Source organism: Sinocyclocheilus rhinocerous, unplaced genomic scaffold (assembly GCF_001515625.1).
Source record: "Sinocyclocheilus rhinocerous isolate Xijiao unplaced genomic scaffold, SAMN03320098_v1.1 scaffold2584, whole genome shotgun sequence".
NCBI lineage: Eukaryota > Metazoa > Chordata > Actinopteri > Cypriniformes > Cyprinidae > Sinocyclocheilus > Sinocyclocheilus rhinocerous.
In genome coordinates this window covers 717550-737348 of record NW_015652145.1, presented here as the reverse complement: position 1 = coordinate 737348, position 19799 = coordinate 717550, and the positions used below count along the sequence as shown (strand labels likewise).

Below are 19799 nucleotides of genomic sequence, written 5' to 3'. Positions count from 1 at the left end.
CAGCCGTGTTCAGACATGAAAATGCACACAAGTTTCACAGCAGCTCATTTAAAAGAGTGAATGTCTGGAGGCGCGCGGTCGGGCAGAAAAACGCAAAAGCATGACGGCCAAGAGAACCGCTTTCCAGCCGCTGTCCAGCTCCCGCATCCCGGCGGAGAGGAAGGGAGCGGCTGAGCGCCTTCATAACCCCGAGTGCTGTGCCTCTTCCCCGCAGGAGCCGGAGAAACCAGCGGCGTCCGCCTCAGGGCTTCCCGTCTTGGGGGCTGTCGGGGGCTTTTTTCTTTCTTTCTTTCTTTTTTTTTTTTTACTTGAGTTAGGTGTGTTAAAAGCGACCTAAAGGTTTGCAAAAAAATTATTAAATTGATCAAAACAGTAAAGTCGTTTATAATGTTATAAATAATTTCAGTTATAAAAATTTGCAGTTTTGAAAGAAACCTGAAAAAAGCATTGCAGTTTCCACAAAAAAAATTAAGCAGCACAACTCTTTTTAACTTTGAAAGACTGCTGTAATGGCTGCGGGCCGGTGGTGGACGAGTCATCCGACAGCGAGGGAGAGCAGGAAGGGCCGCAGAAACTCATCAGGAAAGTGTCAACCTCCGGGCAAATACGGAGCAAGGTAAGACAGACAAGTTGTTTCATATCTGAAGCCTGTGCTGTGTGTGTTTTGCTGTTCGTGTCCAGGCCAGTAAGCAGCGGATTGTGCTACTGTAGCCCTGCACACATGGGAGGCAAACATGAGCTCAGTAAACACTGAGCTTTTCCAGCTTTAAACATCTGGAATGATTGCAGATTGAACAGGAATGCTGCATCGATTGTGCCATAATTCATCTCTCATAGTGAGCATGCAGTAAATGCAGTTCAGTCAGAAGTGCTCTACTTTACAGAGCCTTCAGCCTGTTGATATGCAGTCAGGACCACTTGTTGAAAGAGCTGTTTCTCAAGAATATGGACAGGATTTTCTTTTCTTTTCCATGGTGATATTGCACCATATCAGTCTTTTGGTTTCCTTTGTCACTTATCATTTTAATGGCATAAAATTATATTTAATAATTATTATATTATGTTATATATTAAAACAATAGGCCTATAATATAATCTAAAATTATATTGCTATTATTTAAATATAGTAATATAAATTTCTACTTACATTGATCAAATACGGTACATAAATAAATAGATCATTCATAAAAATAAAAAGATGAATAAAAATTAATAAATAAATGTGTGATACTGAGAGAGAAATAAGTAAATAAGAAAATATCTGTTTGCAGACCCCTGTGTGAATTGAGTAATTTTCTTTGAGTAATAAAAATCTTTTGCCTGTTTTTGCTTTGTTGTATTCAATGTAAAAATATTTTCTCACCTTTTACAGTTTTTAAAAATTATTATTATTGTTTTTTTTAAACGCATTAATTATATTTTATTTAAAGGTATGATCTTGTGTGACTGATCTGGGATTAGTTTTACCACATATACATTACATATCACATATTTGTAACCTCTCATAAACCCATTAAATGCTAACATGGTCTTTAATGGGTAAATAAATGAATGGTAATTGAAGCCTCTTGATTCTGCTCTCCTGCTTGGCAAGACGACACCTCAGCCGTCTTGCCCCATTTTAGCCATGACACAATAAAAACTTCCTCTTTTCTGACCAGAACAAATCCACTTAATTATTGAGTGCTGCTCTCCACCCCCGCTACATTATTTAAGAGGCTATATTTAGAGATTGCCTGTTCTGGATGTGGAAGGGGCTGTTCTTTTGTAATGCTAATCAGTTTAAACCACACCACATGTGTAAATAAAGCCTCCTTCAACAAGAATCATTCAGAAACATCACTTCTCCTCTCACCAGTCAATATATCAGCTATTTATGAATGCAACTCCACGTGTCCATTGTTAGTTTTTTTTTTCTTTTTAATGCAAGTAGCAGAATAAAAATTGCGACAAGCATAGACTTGTTTGAGATCTTTGCTGTTTTAACTTTGAAAGACTGCTGTAATGGCTGTTGAAAATTCAGCTTCAGAGTCACAGGAATAAATTACATTTTAAAATATATTACAATAAAAGCACAGTTATTTAAAAATGTAATACAGTTTTATAGTATTGCTGGTTTTACTGTATATTTGATCAAATAAATACAGCCCTGGTGAGCTTAAGAGACTTGTCAGGATTATGGACTATTCTGTGTGAGTTTTTGCCTCATCCTCCTCCTGCTGGAGCAGGGGGAAAATTCACTCGAGGGTCAAACCTGACTGTTTCAGGCTGTGGCCAATCTCACCACCTATCCGGACGACGCGCTCCGCACGTTCTATGACGCCAGCCTCAACACCGCGTGCACTCCACCATGGCTCCTAGCTCCCTCCTCTCCGTCGTGGCCCGGCAGTCCACAAGCTCCGCCAGGCTCCCTCGTCCCTCCGTCTCCGCCTTGGTCTGTCGTCAACCATCCTGCACCTCGGTCTCCACTCCTCTGGCTTCGCCTCGTCCCTCTGTCCCTCCGGCTCCATCAGGCTCCTTCATCCCCCCTCGGCTCCACCTCAGTCCTCTGTCGCTCCGGCTCCACCGCGGCCTCCCAGATCCACATCTCCGCGTTGGTCGCCGGCGCCATCTGCTCCGCCTAGGATCTCCGGATCCTCCCCGTCGCCCTGGCTCATCGGCTCGGCTCCACCGTGGGTCGACATCATGGCTGTGGCCTGGGTCCTGCTGTGCTCCTCTTGCTCCGGATCCCTCCTGCCTCCTCCTGGATATCCGTCCTCCTCCGGAACCTCCTCCCAAGTTTCCCACCCACGCCTCCCACCTCCGAGGACGCACCTTCCGGGAGGGGGCATTATGTCAGGATTATGGACTATTCTGTGTGAGTTTTTGCCCCTGTGACCCCGTTTCTTCCTCATGTTGATTTGTGTTAATTTGATTCCAGGTGTGTCTCGTTCCTCCCCAATTATCCTGCCTTTAAAAGCCCTAGTCCTTTCAGTTCTTGTTTGTTGGGTCTACTTGTTGAATGTTCTCGGTTTTCCTGTGGATTATTAAAGACTGTGTTATTCAAGTACTCCTCGTTCCTTGCTCCCTGAGTGAATTGTGACAAGACTTCTTTCAACTTACTTTCAAATACATAAAACAAACTTACCCACTTTAAACCTTCGAATAGTTATATATTGACAAAAAAAAGAATTATTCCAAAGATTTGACTGGTAGTAGATATTTTATATATTATTATTTATATTTTGTTATATTATTTATATCAGTTATTACCAGTTGGGCATGAATGAGGGGGTAAAATCACTGTTTTAAGTAACTAAACTCCGCTTCATTGTTTGTAAAGAGATACAAAGACGCAGGTAATTCACTCACTCAACTTTCATCTCTCTCTCTCTCTCTCAAAATTGCCATATTTGAGAAAAAAAAATTGTTTAGTGGATTCAGTATTTGTCTCTCAGCTTTCTCACCAGACTACAATAATCAGAGCGCTGAGGAAGTAAGTTTGTTTTTTGAGAGTTATTCTCCAGTGCATGTGTGTTTATATTAGACTGCTCATGTGCAGTGCTGTTCAGCCGAGTGCCTCCCTTTGCCCTGGTAACTCTGTGGAGAGCAGCTAATGTTCGGGCCATCTGTGTTCTCAACGGAAGTGCAGCCGCATGCGTCTCAGTGCGTTACAGGAGCTGAGGGTGAGAGTGAGCGCTAGTTAGCTGGTCATGGTAGGTGCTGTGTTGTCGTGTTGGTCAGTGGGATGTGTGCAGATCAGGAGTAATGGCGCATGCAGGCTCTCAGTGCTGTCCCAAATCATTGTTTGCTTAACATGGGCTCTTCACAGACTGTCCCGTGTGTCCTGCTTGTACTGTGGCCACTCTCTGTCACAGATCGCTCCATATTCTGTGGATCTTCTACCGTTGGAGTGCACTGACATTTTTTACAACCCATAGGAACTACCCACTCTATCTTCATTAAGCTAATTGAGGGAGACGCGAGTGCTATGTGTTGCAGCCTTGGCTTTGAGTAACACTTCAGGGCATGATATCAAAATAAACGTTTGGTTTCTTTCAAAAGTAAAAACAAAAGGAAGAAAAAATCTGTGCTATTCTGTGTTTTGGTCATTTGTGGGCTTAGTTTCTGTAGCAACATCACTCCTCCTATTTCTCCAGCAAGTTTATATGGAACCGTCTGTCTATGTGTGAATACAGTTTTACAAATTCACAGTATTATTGATTTTAGAAATTATGCAACATGAAAAATAATATCAAGATCATATATTATACAATATAATATAAATAATGCTCAAATTAATGTATAATTAGCCATGATAATTGTTCATAATTAATGAGCTTATTAATTTTATTGAAGTACTTCACATTTAATGTATTCGAAGGCAATTGAAGTGTATATGTATATATCTGAAAATCTATTTCACAAAGCAATATTTATATAGCTCTAGCTCTGTCTGACATTATTTCTTCTATAATTTGTAAGTAATAATATAGTATGTATAATATGCATACTTTTTTTTTTTACAAAATTGTTACAAATATACAGTTTTAAACACGTTATAGTGCATTATGTATTAAGGCTGTCAAATTGATTAATCGTGATTAATTGCATCCAAAATAAAAGTTTGTGTTTACACAATATGTCTGTGTGCTGTGTATATTTATATGTAAATACACACACATACATGTAGATACTTTTATTTTGAATGTGATTCATTGTGATTAATCGATTTGACAGCCCTATATTATAAAAACAATTTTATGTTGATCTAAATTTGGCTGGCAGCTGGCTTACATTATTTAATTTTTAAAAATTATAATTGATTTAATTGAAATACTTCACATTTGATGTATTTGAAGGCAATTGAAGTATATATATATATATATATATATATATATATAGACAGAGTATCCTATGCAAATAAATGTAAATGTAATGGTTTTAAACATGTTAGAGCTGTGGACAATACACAGTGCAGTTTAGCAAGCAGGATGACATGATGTGAGCCCAGCTGGGGTCTGTGTATTTTGTACAGATCTCACCAAAGCTCTGTCGGCTGATGCCTTGTAATTTAGTGGGAGAGCTCAAGTGTAGCAGAGCATCTGATCCTCTCGCCCCCCACAGACATCAATAGAGAGGTAATACTCTCATATATCCTCATATCGCCATACACACACGAACACCAGGAGACCACAGCTGCCTGGCCCGATGACGCTTCTTATAAGTTGAAGTTTATAGACAACATGAAACATATATAATAACATGATATAATGGCATATCCAAGTAAAACTGAATATGTAGCAGGAAATGATGTAGATTTGACTGGATTGGATCTGTTATTATTAGTTTAGTAGTTAATTATTGGAGGTTTATTAAAGCAAACTTTTTTTTTTTGAATAATGTGTGTATTGAAGAATCAAGCAGAAGATCACCTCTTAAGCAATGGCTGACAAAACTGATTTGGAGCACTATAGCATCATCAAAAACAGACAGATTAGAAGTTCCACTAAGGCTGCTTTTATTTGATCAAGATACAGTCCAAAGACAAATATTATTATACATAATTAAAATACATTTACATATTATAAATTAGGGAATGGCGCTTATCACATGCTGTGTGGTATCGGCGTTTGGTATCGGGGCATTTTAACGAGTACGAGTACAGGAGGCCAGTATCGGGCCCGATACCGATACCAGTATCGGTATCGGTGCATCCCTATTATAAATACTCAAAACCCCTACTTTAACAGATAAATGACTGTTTCAGTGACTGATCTGTACATTTCCCAGTCCACTTCCTGTAATATATATATATATATATATATATATATATATATGTGTGTGTGTGTACTGTATATACATTATTACATTTGTTTCCTCTGCTGTTTAAAGTGAGCAAATCTAGACTGCATTACTGTATATCTAAAGGCGTTTGTCATCCTCTCTTATCTGGGCTGATATAATTGATGATAATTAGATGAATTTAATAGCGCAGTTAGAAGAATAGAGCAGAAATTGTGTTTCAAGTGATGCGTAGGCAGACAATGACCCTCATATCCGTCCCAAATTCATTTCACACAGTGAATTATTCTTGGTCAGTATGAGTGGTGTCTGATTAATGAACAAATCATTTTTGTAAATTGTTTTACTAATTGGTTTATTTTCGTTATCGGTTGAAATTAATTTGGTCGAACCAGTTGAACCCGTTGGACTGGTTAATTTCTATATAAAAGTTACTCATTGTTCAAATTGTTTGTTTATCAGACACAGTGTCTTTATCAATACACACAACAGTTTTGTTTAAATAAATAATATTTTAATTAAAATGCAATAAAATAAAAAATAGCTTCTCCACACTGGTATAGAAACATCTTCACTCAGAAATTGCTAGTAAATTTCACAATTAATTACAAAGAAACAGCAAGCAACACATTGAATTAAACATGAAATTTTGAAAAAGTATTTTTCTTGTAAAACATACTCCAATAATCTTGGTTTCATTTACAACTTATAAGAATGCATATCAAAACTGTTGTTTTTCAAACAAATTTATAAACAAATATTTAAAATATTTTTCAAGTTACATTGAATACTCTAACATAAATGAATGAATGAAGTATTTTCAATAAACAAAAACATGATATCTACAGGGTTTCCTCTATAATCTATTTTTCAGCTTTTTATAATGGAGAAAACAGGGGCGGCGTTTCCGTACGGCAGAGTATGGCAGTTGCCATACCCTAGCCCAGTCAGGTGTGCCGTGAAAAACTATCCAAACAAACTTCACATCTCTATTATAATTCGTTATTATTAAATAATAAAAATCAGAGGGTTTTACAAATATTTAACCAATGCTAAGTATTACAAAGGGCTTCTCAGTAAAACTTCGTAACGCTATTGGATCCTCAAGCTCTCAGTGAAACCTCGTAACTTCACCCTGCCTCCATTCAGATTGATGCGCCGCGCACAGCCTGGAGACAGATCTCCGCTTTTTCGCAATGCAAGGGTAAATAAATAACTGATGTTTGAATAGTACAGTGTTTTTTTCAAACACTATGTCTGGAAAGGGGCAAATCTTCCCACATAGTGACGTAGACATGTGGGGGTGTGTTAGAACGAGCTGTGTTAGGTAGGCGTGGCTGACTCTTAACTTTTATAAAGAATATCTCTTTGGTTTTGAGACTTTAGTCTTTGCAACTTTACAGATCTTCTATATGCACCAAGAGCTTGTAACACTCCAAAGAGAAAGGAAAAATTGAAATCGCATCATATGACCTCTTTAAATATCCTGTGCATAAGTGCTTATCATGAGATTTTGACCAAGTATATTAAACAAGAAAAACTAAGCGCCCATATAGCAACAATAATTTAACGTTATATAACCTGTAAAAGTTGATGAAAGCGTATAATGAGATGCACTTGCCTCAGATGCGGCCGTTCTATTGACAGACAAAACACAGATCTCCTCATTCGCCGGCCAAATACCTTATTAGCTCCATTTGAGCTTGTTTTTCATATAGCCTGTTAAGTGCAAGTGTCTGATACAATACCAACACTGACGACGCAGTGTTGCTTAATTATTGACTTTTTTTCCCCCTGTAGCCTATTTCAGTAGAATACTCAACACCTCCCCAAAGCCAACAACCCCCCCCCCGCCCCCTAGTGCGCGCGCCATACCCTATGGTTTTGTGAAACGCCGCCACTGGGAGAAAAGCTTGAATAATCAAATCTGGCAATGTTGGGGCTCTTGCTTTAGCAGGAGAGATTGAACATGAGGAAGCTGCGCTGAGGGGAAATCCATGATAGCATCAGTAACAAAAATCTGTCCTGATGTCTGACAAGTTCTCTTATTGAGTTAAGAGAGTCTGCTGAGTTCCGTATCCTGTGTCCTGTGCACTAATGCATGAATGAGAGGCACTGCTGATTCAATTGTGGAGCTGCAGGCTGGGATTTGCCACAGGCGTGTACAATAAACTAACACTGTGGTCAGTCCCACACTTGCTTTCTCTTAAACGCAGACTGTAGCCTGACATATGGACCTGTACCTCTGTCCTTGCTATTGGTGGTGAAGATTTGGCACATTATACATAAATAATTTATGTCAAATCTGTGTTTAATTTTAAGTGCCAGAGAGAGGGTGGAAATGAAAAACAAAAACTTGTTTGATAATCTGATAACATTATTGGGTCCCTATAAAATCAAATTAAATTCCTTATTAGCAATACATTAACAATTTAATTATTCTTTTAAAATATGACAAAATATTTTTAGCAAACAAAGTGCCGCACAACAGAATGTTTACTGTTAAACTTGAAACATAAAAGAAAATGTGTGTGATATTCCATAAATATCATTGTGCATTCTATTGTAGAATAGTAATATATTTCTGTCACAACTATTCATGTTAAACAGAACTTTTATTTTGACGGGTTGCCGTGTTCTACTGTAAATTACATTTTTATGACTGGATTCCACGATTCTGTCTGCATTTTCCGCATCATGGAGATCATAGGGCCCTACATTATAGACCTAGGAGTCTAGTGATTTTCTTTGTAGTAGCATGCATAAAATGTCCCATAAAACGGTTTTTATTTGTGGAGGCTGTGTGGTTCAAGTGAGCAAAATGGCAAAAGTTAAGCATCTGAAATTGCATACATCATGTTTAATTGTTGAGCTATAATTTATAACAATGGCCCCACACACATTTCAAATTTTCAGGAGTAAGAACCGTATTCAAATGCGGGAGTGATTACCATAAATTAATTTTCTTTAAAGTTGCTTATTTGCGGGTCACATTTTTTAGCTTTCTTTTTAGAGTACGATTGGCTATTTTGGCTTATTGTGATGAGTATTTTGGCGTAAGTGGCGTATTTTGGGCTTGTTTGCCAAATCCGGTTGCTCATGTTTGTAGTGAGATCTGGCAGCACTCAGTGCAGCTACAGTGAAGGCAGACTTGCCAAAAAAATGAGTCATTTTTCCATGTCGATTTAAAACAACTTTTTTTAAAACACTTTTGTATATATTTAATTTCCATGACACTTATTTTTTTCCCCCTCAAAATACAAATATGTGAAATAAGTTGTATTAGTTAAACCCTAAGTAGTTAGATTTTCTTTGCTTAGTTTATTTACTTCCCTTTAACTATTGTATTAAACTATTTGAAAATATAAAAAATAATAATAGATTAATTAAAGTTAATTACTAATCCTAATAATAATTAAAAGTAAATATTACATAAAAACATTAGTATATAGCCTTCCAACTTTTTCAGTTAAGTAAATGTTGTTTTAAAAAGGTCAAGCGAAAAGTCAGTAATAAAATGAAGAACAGAGAAACACATTATTAGTGTTTGAAAGTAGTCATCTATGAGCGGGTACTGGATTGAGTACAGAAAGGCTGGCACTGGTACATTTTTACAGTTTCAGTATCATCTTTGTATAGAAGTACCAGTAAGGACAAATTCATATGGCTACACACACAGTTTGAGAACTACTCATTTAATGAAAATGTCTGTTTGTGAAGTGTTGACTCTGTTGTAACTTCATAATGCTGATATTACATTTGAAATTAATATTATAATTTGACTAAATTGTACATCATCATTACAAATGTGTAATTACAAGTATATTTACACAAGATGACAAAGAAGTTTCAGTTACATTCATGTATATTTTAGTTTACTGTAAATGCTTGTCAGTATATTCAGCAGGACACTTTAACCAGGGGCCAGTTGCCACTTAGAGCCACTATGTTAAGACTGTGTCTTAAGAACTAATTTGTTAACCAAGTGGTGATCAGTCTTACTTTTCAATTTCAAATTAGACCAACCTACCATTTTATGTATCCGACTTAAAAAGTTATGACCAGTCCTGAAGAAAAAAAAAAAAGTTAGATGACTAAGAATAGTCTAAGCATGCAGTGCAGCACTGCAGTTTATGCAGCTGGCACCATATTTCATATTTAAACTCTTGACAAACAGTTGATTTCTTGCTTTACAGTACAACAAAAAGAAGCATGGCCTACATGAATTTGTTTTCATAGCTTTTAGTTTGCACATTGTTTGGAAGACAAGAAGTTTGACTTTTTTTATTCTATTAATAAACTGATCGAATTAATAATCACCAGCTTAAATGATTAGTCAAGTTATCACTGCAGTCATGTCGAATTAAAGTTTTAAAGCACATTTTAAATCATGTTTTACTAATCTTTTGTCATGCTTTAAAAAAGTACACTTATTTTGATGTGTTGACTAACATAGTAAAGCACATGTAAAGTACTTGATTATAATTATAATTATATACATATACAAGCATACACGTATATTTTTGATGATCATAGATGCTTGTCATTTACATTTGGCGGTACACTTTAATCATATTCCATATTCAAGCTGTTGACAAACAGTTGTTTTACATTCACAATATTGCTTTCATAGCTTTCAGTTTACATGCTGCTTTTAGGGCAAATTTATCCCATCAAACAATTAATCAAAGAAATGACAAACAGGTTAAATGATTATCACAATGGTTAGTACTAGCAGCCCTTTTACATACTACATGGAATTAGTATTAGGGCTAGGCGATATGGCCAAAAATACGATCACGATAAAATTCGATATCAGTCGATATCGATAATTATCATGATACATTTCAAATCTTTATTTCTTTAAAGGCAGATTTTTGCTCCTAAGTAAAAAGTTGTTGAAACCAGACTGTTAATTGTGGTTTTAAACACAGAACATTATTTCGAACATTTATCGAACTCTTGTTATCGATTTATCGACGAAATTATATTGCGATAATTTCCGTTATCATTTTACCGCCCAGCCCTACTTAATATTAATATGGTTGTCTCTTTTTTGGAGTCAGTTTGCTTGTAGAGTGTAGTTCTCTTTCCCGTAAATAACCAAACCTAACAGTGCATTTCAGTGTCTTCCAGTGGAGAAGTGACAACCGTATTCATCCGCAGCGTGAATGTGATTGGACCGCAAACCCTCAGAAACCCTGTGACTCTGAACACCATTACACATTGCACAAAAGCGCTTGTTTGGCATTGACATTCCATACATTTCTATCATTCCCGTTTCCATAAGACGTCTGTGAGTGAAGAATTATGAATCAATAACCCTTGGAGGAGACTAAAGACAGGCAATATTCTTCAGCTCATTACACTCTAATTCGTCGTAATTGGCTCTTGCTTTGTATATTTCCCGTCACAGATGACCTTGATTAACAGTGACTGATTGGCTGGTTTGTTTTCTCAATGACCCACTCACTAGACCCATCATACCCAGCATTCATTCTTTCAATAGACACTCATAATGGGGCTACTTGTAGGCCGAATGCAGAACGCACGTAGGACCACAGAGACTCCAGAACCGTTCGGAGGAGGAAACGGGGCAGCATTCACGATCATTAGCTGTTTCTAAAGAAGCCAGGGAGGGTGTGGGGGGTCTGGACAGCTTTGAAAATGGGTTTTAATGATGTTCCCCTCCTCCCCCTCTCCTGCTGACTGTATAGCAGCGGTTCACTGTCTGTCAGCCGCCTCCCCTCCCCGCGCCTGACCATCCTGACCAGTGTAATTGTTACCTTGTGCTCTGCCTCCTCTGTAAACAATGACTCCGTGTCGTTAGAGATGAGAAAATTATGTGCCAACAACTGACAAGGTGTAATTGCTGGACCAGTTTAAGCTGTGCTGCAAAGTTTCTGTGAAAGTGGTATTTTTGGAGCGGCGTGTTCTTGATAACTCGGTGTGCTATTTCGTGCTTATTGAAGAGTCATGGAGGTCTTCAATAGTGAGGATTCTTGCAGCCTCAGAGTATTTTTTGATGAGTTGTTTTGTTGCCCACATTTTCTGGAAAGATAAATGTCAGATGTGTCTTTTTTTGCAGTGAATTGTGCTGCTTTTGTCACTTACTAATAGGGATAGTTCACCAAAAAATTAATATTCTCTTGTTATTTATTTACCCCCATGACATTCCAAACCAATTATTTTTCTGCGGAACACAAAAGGAGAAATTTTGAAGACCCTTCAAGTATCTCTTTTCCCATAAAACTTATAGTGACTATGTATGTCAATGTGAAATACAAGGGAACATAAAAAAAGACTGGTGTAACCATCTGGATTTACAGTTTGTTTTGAATTATAGAATTTTAAAGTTTCCATCTGTAGTATTATAATCTGAATATTTATAGCTAATTTTAACAAAACAAAAATGCGGCTGTTTTTAAATAGAAATCTTTAAAAAACACAGAAAAAATCTATATATATGCCACAAGTACATTTCATTAAATTTAGAAAATTAAGAATGTTCAGTCTTGTCATTTTTATCTAGCTACTTCATATTTGATGTAATAATCTTTTCCTCATGCAAGGCTATCATATGAATTGAGAAGATTTGAAATTAGCACTATAATCACTAGATCTCATGTCGTATAAATCCAGGCCTTGAAGCTGACTTCAAATGGTAAAGGAAGAGCAGTCATTCATTCACTAATTAGGTTTTCTGATCACATACCACGTAAATGATCGCAGCATGAAATGATCAGATTTTTAGATTACTGTAAAGCAAATGCCTTTAAGGTTCGTTGACGACGATATTTAGTCATAATTTTCGTTGACGAAAGCAACACTAGTTCACACCCTTTGGTATTGCACCCCAATTAACAAATTCTGGGAAAATGTCACTGAATCACTATCCGTCCTTATGAGATGTCACATCCCAATGTCTCCATCGCTTTGTTTACTGGGTAGCATATCCACAATCAATTTAGACAATATAAACAGTCAGTTACTCCTACTGGCACTGGCTATCACCAAAAAAAAATCTATCCTCATGAACTGGAAATCCATACATATTGCATCCTGGAAGAATTTACTACTAGATTACATCTCGGTGGAAAGTCTATCCACTTCTGTTCATAATAATACAGTAGAATTACACCCCTTCTGGTCATCTCTCATTACATTTCCAACAGTCATAAATCTGCTGACCTTCTTTGTCTGAGACAACCACAACAACGCATCTCCACCTACACTAATATACAATTAATATACACTTAATAGGACAACTCTGATAGGAAAAGGTAACAACATTGATAATAATTTAATCTATTTAGACACATATAGCCTGTAATATGTTTATATGTGTTTTTTTTTTGCCTCTGGTCCCCTGTAGGCTGTGACATTGTATTTGGCATGGTGGAGTTTAATTATGTGTGGGTGGATGTGATGTGGGGCTTGTTCCTCCCCACCGTCTCCCTGAGCTCTTTCTTCCGGGATTTCTTTTTTGCTTTGGCTGGTTTTGCCTTGCATGCCTCACTTTTTTTAATGCATCACACATTAGCTGAAATACATATGGACACCTATTAAATGCTTAACAAAGAATATAAAAAAATACACACACACACAGGGTAAGCGTGGCGTGTGTGTGTGTGTGTGTGTGTGTGTCTGGTCCCTTGCCCGGGCTGCACTACACGTCTCACTTTTAAAAAAAGAGTGTTTATCTGTATTTAACAGTGAGTTTGAACATGCTCATTCAATCAGAATGAAGTCAGAACTATCTGTTTTATAAACGCATAGTATATAAAATTACTATGCTGACACTTTATAGATAGATAGATAATAGATAAATAAATACAATAAAAATCAAGTATTCATGTCATTTTTGAATCATTAAACGTGTGATTTCTGTGGCACTAGGGGAAGCAGCAATTGCAAAAATAGTGACTTTGCTTGTCTTTGTTTTCTTTGTTGTGTTTACATGACTTTGCACATTATTAAACATAATCAATATTGTTATGTCTGGCACAGACTGACTGCTCAAACACAATAAAGATGATGTGTTAAAATACTTGTTGCCAGTGGTCGACCGATATATCGGCCGATAAGTTTTTCTGTTTGGTGTTTATTTGAGAAAATATAATTCCAAGTGTCCACAGATATACCAGATTAATGAGTGTACTGTTGCTTAGAGTGTTTACTTTATTATTTATTAGTTTTTTAATCAACTTCTATTTTTGTGAAAAATACTGTAATAGAGTTACAGAATCAAGAAGTTCCTATGTAAAGTATAAATCTTTTTATTTTACAGATGTTTTTTTTATTAAGTTAAAAATTTTCCCCCAAATTGGTTCATTTGGTTTTAGTAAATATTATGCAAAAAATATATACATTTCTTTGCAGAGATTGTTATGGCTGTGCTATTTCCTGTCTTTAAATTAAATAGTGTGATGTCATATAGGCCCATATCGGCTTTGCATCGGCTATCAGAAAGTCCATATTGGTCAACCACTATTATTTTTGCAATTGAGTTTACTGATTATAATAGCTCAGAAATTACGCAATTTACTTGTAAAGTGTTGAAATGCATAAAACACATATGTTCATGCTTGAGTGTTGGTGTCAGATGGGTCAGCAGTAGAACATCAGTCATCTCTGGTCACTCGTGCATCTCTGCATTCACTCTAAAATGTATATTCATTAAAGTCGCTGGTGAGAAAGCGAGGCCTGCAATTATCCTGTCATGCCACAAGTTGTGTTGTTCCATTTCTGCCTTATTTCGTTATTTGCTTCTCTCAGCCTCCAGAAAATAAGCTCTGTAGCAGTCATTGTGATGCAGGGCAGTACAGCACAATACAGACTATTATTAATAATTCAAGAAAGACATCAGGTGTCCTAAGCAGACGTGATAAATCTGCGGAAAAAGCTATTTCTTACATCTATACACTAAATTGGAGTTTTAGTTTCGAATGCGGCATCCCCCTGGATAACCCCACCTAGACTGAAATTTCATTAGTACTCTATATAAGTAAATTCATTTGTTCTGACTGGCTGTAATTGAGTCATGCAGCAGTTTGACTCTCAGACTTGCTTACTGCTGGTATATCATCTACTAGTTTGATCCAGCTAGAAAGCAGCTACCATCTTCAGCACTTAGGAGCTTTTCCTTTACTGGCCTTGAAGAGATGCTGAAGAAGCGAACGTGTTTGTGGCCTTGAATTATTCGACTTGTAGATGGTTGGAGGGGTTACTCAGTTCATTTTGAAGCTCCACTGAAAGAACACATGTTGCTGAAAGCTCCTTTTTACACGGTCAACGTACCCTGCAAGAGAGGTGAAGTGTTTGCAGCACTAACCCAGATGGACTTCAGAGTCAGGAAAAGAACAATATGGCATTCACTTAGAGGCCGATCAGCATTTAATAAATCACATTACAGTAAATGCATATTTATTATTAAATCTTAAATTATGGTAGGATGTCTGTCTGTTATATCACTTACTTTCTGAAGAACTTTGGCCATGTCCTTTCTGAAGAGAAGCAGCTATCATTGTTTGAGCTTCTGTTGTGTGTGTGTGTGTGTGTGCTTACAGTGAGTCGTGGTTGAGTTGCTTACTGGTGTCTGGTGTAACTGTGTGTGTGTGTGAGAGAGAGTGTGTGTCGGTGATGTTGAGAGAGGTGTGGGTGTACAGTGTACCGCAGTGGGGTTAGTCATGTATGTCTGGCACTGAGCCGTTCTCCCTCTTACAGTTTCGTGAAGAAACGGTCTATTAATAGATCACTTCTTATCCCACTTGGCAAAAGGAAGGGAACTGAAGAGAAGAAAAAGGAACTATAGTGGCCAAAAAGACACAAAAAAAGAGGAACATTAAAGCATTAACCTTTTCATACTTATGCAGAAAAGACACCCAACAAATGTACACTACCATTCAAATGTTTTGGGTCGGTATGATTTTTTAAAAATGTTTTTGAAATAAGTCTTGTATGCTCAGCAAGCCTGCATTTATTTGATAACAAATACAGAAAATATTGTGAAATATTATTACAATTTAAACAAACTCATTTATATTTTAGTATATTTTAAAATGTAATTTATTCCTGTGATACAAAGCTGAATATTCAGCGTCAATTCTCCAGTCTTCAGGGTCACATGATCCTTCAGAAATCATTCTAATATACCGATTTGCTAATCAAGAAACATTTCTTATTTTATCAGTGTTGAAAACAGTTTTGCTGCATATTATTTGTGTAAAAACGGTGATATTTTTCAGCATTCTTCGATGATTAGAAATTTCAAAAGAACAGCATTTATTTGAAATAGATTTTTGTATAATTATGAAAGTCTTTACTGTCACTTTTAATTAATTTAATGCATACTTAATGCATAATGGGCTAAATAAAAGTATTAATTTCTTAAAAAAAAAAAAAAGCTTACTGACCCCAGACTTTGGAACACTAGTGTATTTATTGTGATTGTATTTAAATTCCAAAATTAACAAAGTTACTTATGAGAAAAGTGGCTCTAAATTAAATTACATCCATCTGATGTGACATCATGAGTGAGTGGAATCCATATTCAACATAAAAACTAAAAAGTGTAAAAAGTGGTGTCTTAAAGGGACAGTTGAGCCAGAAATGAACATGCTATCACGAGTTACTTGCCAAAAACCTGTATGACTCTTTCTGGAACACAAAAGAAGACACTGAGCAGAATAGATGCTGTTCTTTTCCCTAATGAAAGTAAATGGCGATCCTTTGAGGTTTGGACTTTAATAAAGCTTGCCTGTCTATTCAGTAGAAATGTTAAAAAAGAAATACAAAATTGTAATTGCTGCTACATGACTAGAGAAAACCAAGAAAAGAGGCTACGCCTTTCCCCACAATGCTTTTTTGACTTTGGCACTGCCCCTCTGTTGATCCAACTGTTTGTGAGCGGGGAAACAAAAATGCTGAAGTTTGATCTGTAGTTTTAACAAAATGACACAAAATTATGTGTTTTACGTCATCCAGTGGACATTTACCAACAGATAAATGGGGTTATCTGGGTGAAGATAGAAGGGAGAAAGATTGTGCATTTAAGTCCACCTTTGCAGTTCATATTTGCGAGTTTGGAAGTCGTAATTTTGACGGCAGGTGCATTCAAATAACTTTGGTGGAAGCAAGAAGCAAGATGTACCTATCTGCATAAAAGCATCTTTATAAAGTGATGAATAAAGAATGTTTATGCAACTTATGATGGTGCTGTAAATTGAAAAGTTTACATACTGTATACTTTGCAGTATCTGCAAAATGTTAATTATTTGACCAAAATAAGAGGGATCATACACAATGCATGTTATTTTTATTTAGTACTGACCTGAATAAGATATTTCACATAAAATACGTCAAATAACTTTGGTGGAAGCAAGAAGCAAGATGTACCTATCTGCATAAAAGCATCTTTATAAAGTGATGAATAAAGAATGTTTATGCAACTTATGATGGTGCTGTAAATTGAAAAGTTTACATACTGTATACTTTGCAGTATCTGCAAAATGTTAATTATTTGACCAAAATAAGAGGGATCATACACAATGCATGTTATTTTTATTTAGTACTGACCTGAATAAGATATTTCACATAAAATACGTTTACATATAGTCCACAAGAGAAAATAATTGTTGAATTTATAAAAAGGACCGAGTTCAAAAGTTTACATACGCTTGATTCGTAATACTGTGTTGTTACCTGGATGATCCACAGCTGTTTTTTTTCTTTTTGTGATAGTTGTTCACGAGTCCCTTGTTTGTCCTGATTAGTTAAACTGCCCGTTGTTCTTCAGAAAAATCCTCCAGGTCCCACAAATTCTTTATTTTTCCAGCATCACGCATTAAGAGCCTGGAGGTGAAAACTTTTTGAAATTGAACATATTTTGTCTTCTTCAATAACTTCTGAAGCGCAGTACTAAATTAAAAAAATATAAAATTTAAGCAAAATAAGAAAAATGTGCACATCTTCATTCTGTTCAAAAGTTTACACCCCTGGCTCTTAATGCATTGTTTTTCCTTCTGGAGCATCAGTGAGCATTTAAACCTTCTGTAATAGTCCCTCAGTTACCCTCAGTGTGAAAAGATGGATCTCAAAATCATACAGTCATTGTTGGAAAGGGTCCAAAACGCAAAAGATGCTGGAAAACCAAAGAATTTGTGGGACCTGAAGGATTTTTCTGAAGAACAGAAGGCAGTTAAAAGCACTTATCAAAATTACTAAAACTTAATGTTAACTGAAAATATAAAAACATATCTAAAAATAAAATGTGAACTAAAAATTTAAAAAATAAAAGCTAAATCAAAAAAGCTAAATGCTATAATAGTATTTAAAAAAATACTAAAATAATAGTTTCTTCCACCAGCTCTGCGGTCTATGGGTAACTCACGTATTATGGCTGAGAGCTGTTTATTAAACATTCTTGATGAACTGCGAAACAGTTAGTGAATAAATCTGATTAATGTACCAATTAAATGGCATTTCAACCGTTTCACACCCCACCTACACTGCAAGCGATTCAACATGGTGTGACAAAACAAGTACACTCCCATTATAATCAGCACACTTACTCTCAGTCTATACATCCATGTTTATTAATTATAATAGGAATGCTATAGTTTGCCACGTCACTCACATGCAGTGCAGACACGACATAACCTCTGGGGAGGGCCAGACTTTGAGTATCAATTAGACCTGACCAAAGTGAGTTTTCCGCTGCTTCACCAACAGTCAAACCATCATTTATCATCCAACGGCACATTAAATGTCACGCAGGTATATTTAGTAAAGGCAGAGTGAGTTCAGTGTTTTGTAGCCGAGCAGAGGGGGTGTTTTAACAGCAATGTAGTGTCACCAAGTGCGCTGGCGGATGGATTCGCTGTTTAAGTTGACACAGCTGTGCACCAGGATGTCAGATCGAACCCTGCGTCTCTGTTTGTAATTCTCCCCTCAGAGAGCATATTTCCTCTGCTATAAATAGCCATCCTCCCATATATGCCTTTGGATTTGTGTTTGTTTTTTTTTGTCTTCCATGTTCCTGCTATATTTGTAGATGAATGAACAGGAAGGAGCGTGACTGCTCGCAGGTCTATGGCCCTGGTTTATTGTCGGTTGGGGCTGGGATGATGTGAAATGACAGTGTAGCCAAGGCGACCGGCTGACAGGATGACCCTCAGTGTTGGCCCCAATCTCTCTCTGGCTGCCTTCCTCTTGTCCTGCCATGTCGAAGACCTCCGGCCCGTCCAGGGGCGAAACCGCATGTGCCGTCTTTGAAAACTTAATCGGGTTATCTGGAGTGTCACTTTCACAGGAGACTATCCGGCTCTGCATAATTTATGATCTTGAGGAAAGTTTCACTTAGAAGGTTTAAATATGTATAATCTTATGCTTTTAAAATAAAGGTTCCAAAAGGGGGTTTTCACAGTGATGCCGTAGAAGAACTGTTTTTAGTTCGCCAAATAACCTTTCAGTCAACTGTTCTTAAAAGAACCAATTTCTTTTTAGTGTGAATAACTTTTTTTTCACTATAAAGATCTATTTGTGGAATGAAAAGTTTCCATGAATGTCAAAGGTTCATTAAAACCAAAGATGCAAATAAAGGACCTTTATTTTTAGGAGTGTAGAAATACAGGTTCCAAAAGTGGTTTTTCGTAGTGTCATAGAAGAACCAATTCGGGATCCTCCAATAACCTTTCAGTTAAGTTACTGTTAAAGTACAGTAGGGCTGTCAAAAATGGCTGAAAATTGAAAATTCGAATTTTGTCCTTAAATATTATCAAAATTCGAATTATATTCGAATTTAAAATGCATAATTTCAGTAAGGGTGAAGAAAAGCTTTTGGCTTCTCTCCTGAGGCCACAAGAGGGCGCATCGAGCAAAATATTACTAATGCATGTTTATTCAAAGCATAAGAAAACATGACTATCTGTGAAAAAGTGCATAATGTTTAAAATAATGTTTATAAACAATTATAATTAATTAAGTTGCTTAAACAACTATAAACAAAACAGCAT

The 19799-nt window shown here is 36.5% G+C and overlaps 1 protein-coding gene across 1 annotated transcript in view; it reads left to right on the top strand.

Moving 5' to 3' along the window:
* The window catches only part of LOC107713732 (diacylglycerol kinase eta-like), an 89566-nt gene continuing 69767 nt past the window's right edge, over positions 1-19799 (top strand). The window contains exons 1-2 of the mRNA XM_016519339.1: positions 1-272; positions 501-616. Of these exons, the coding sequence (XP_016374825.1) occupies positions 101-272; positions 501-616 (288 nt within the window). The 5' untranslated portion in view covers positions 1-100. The remainder of the gene's footprint in view (positions 273-500; positions 617-19799) is intronic.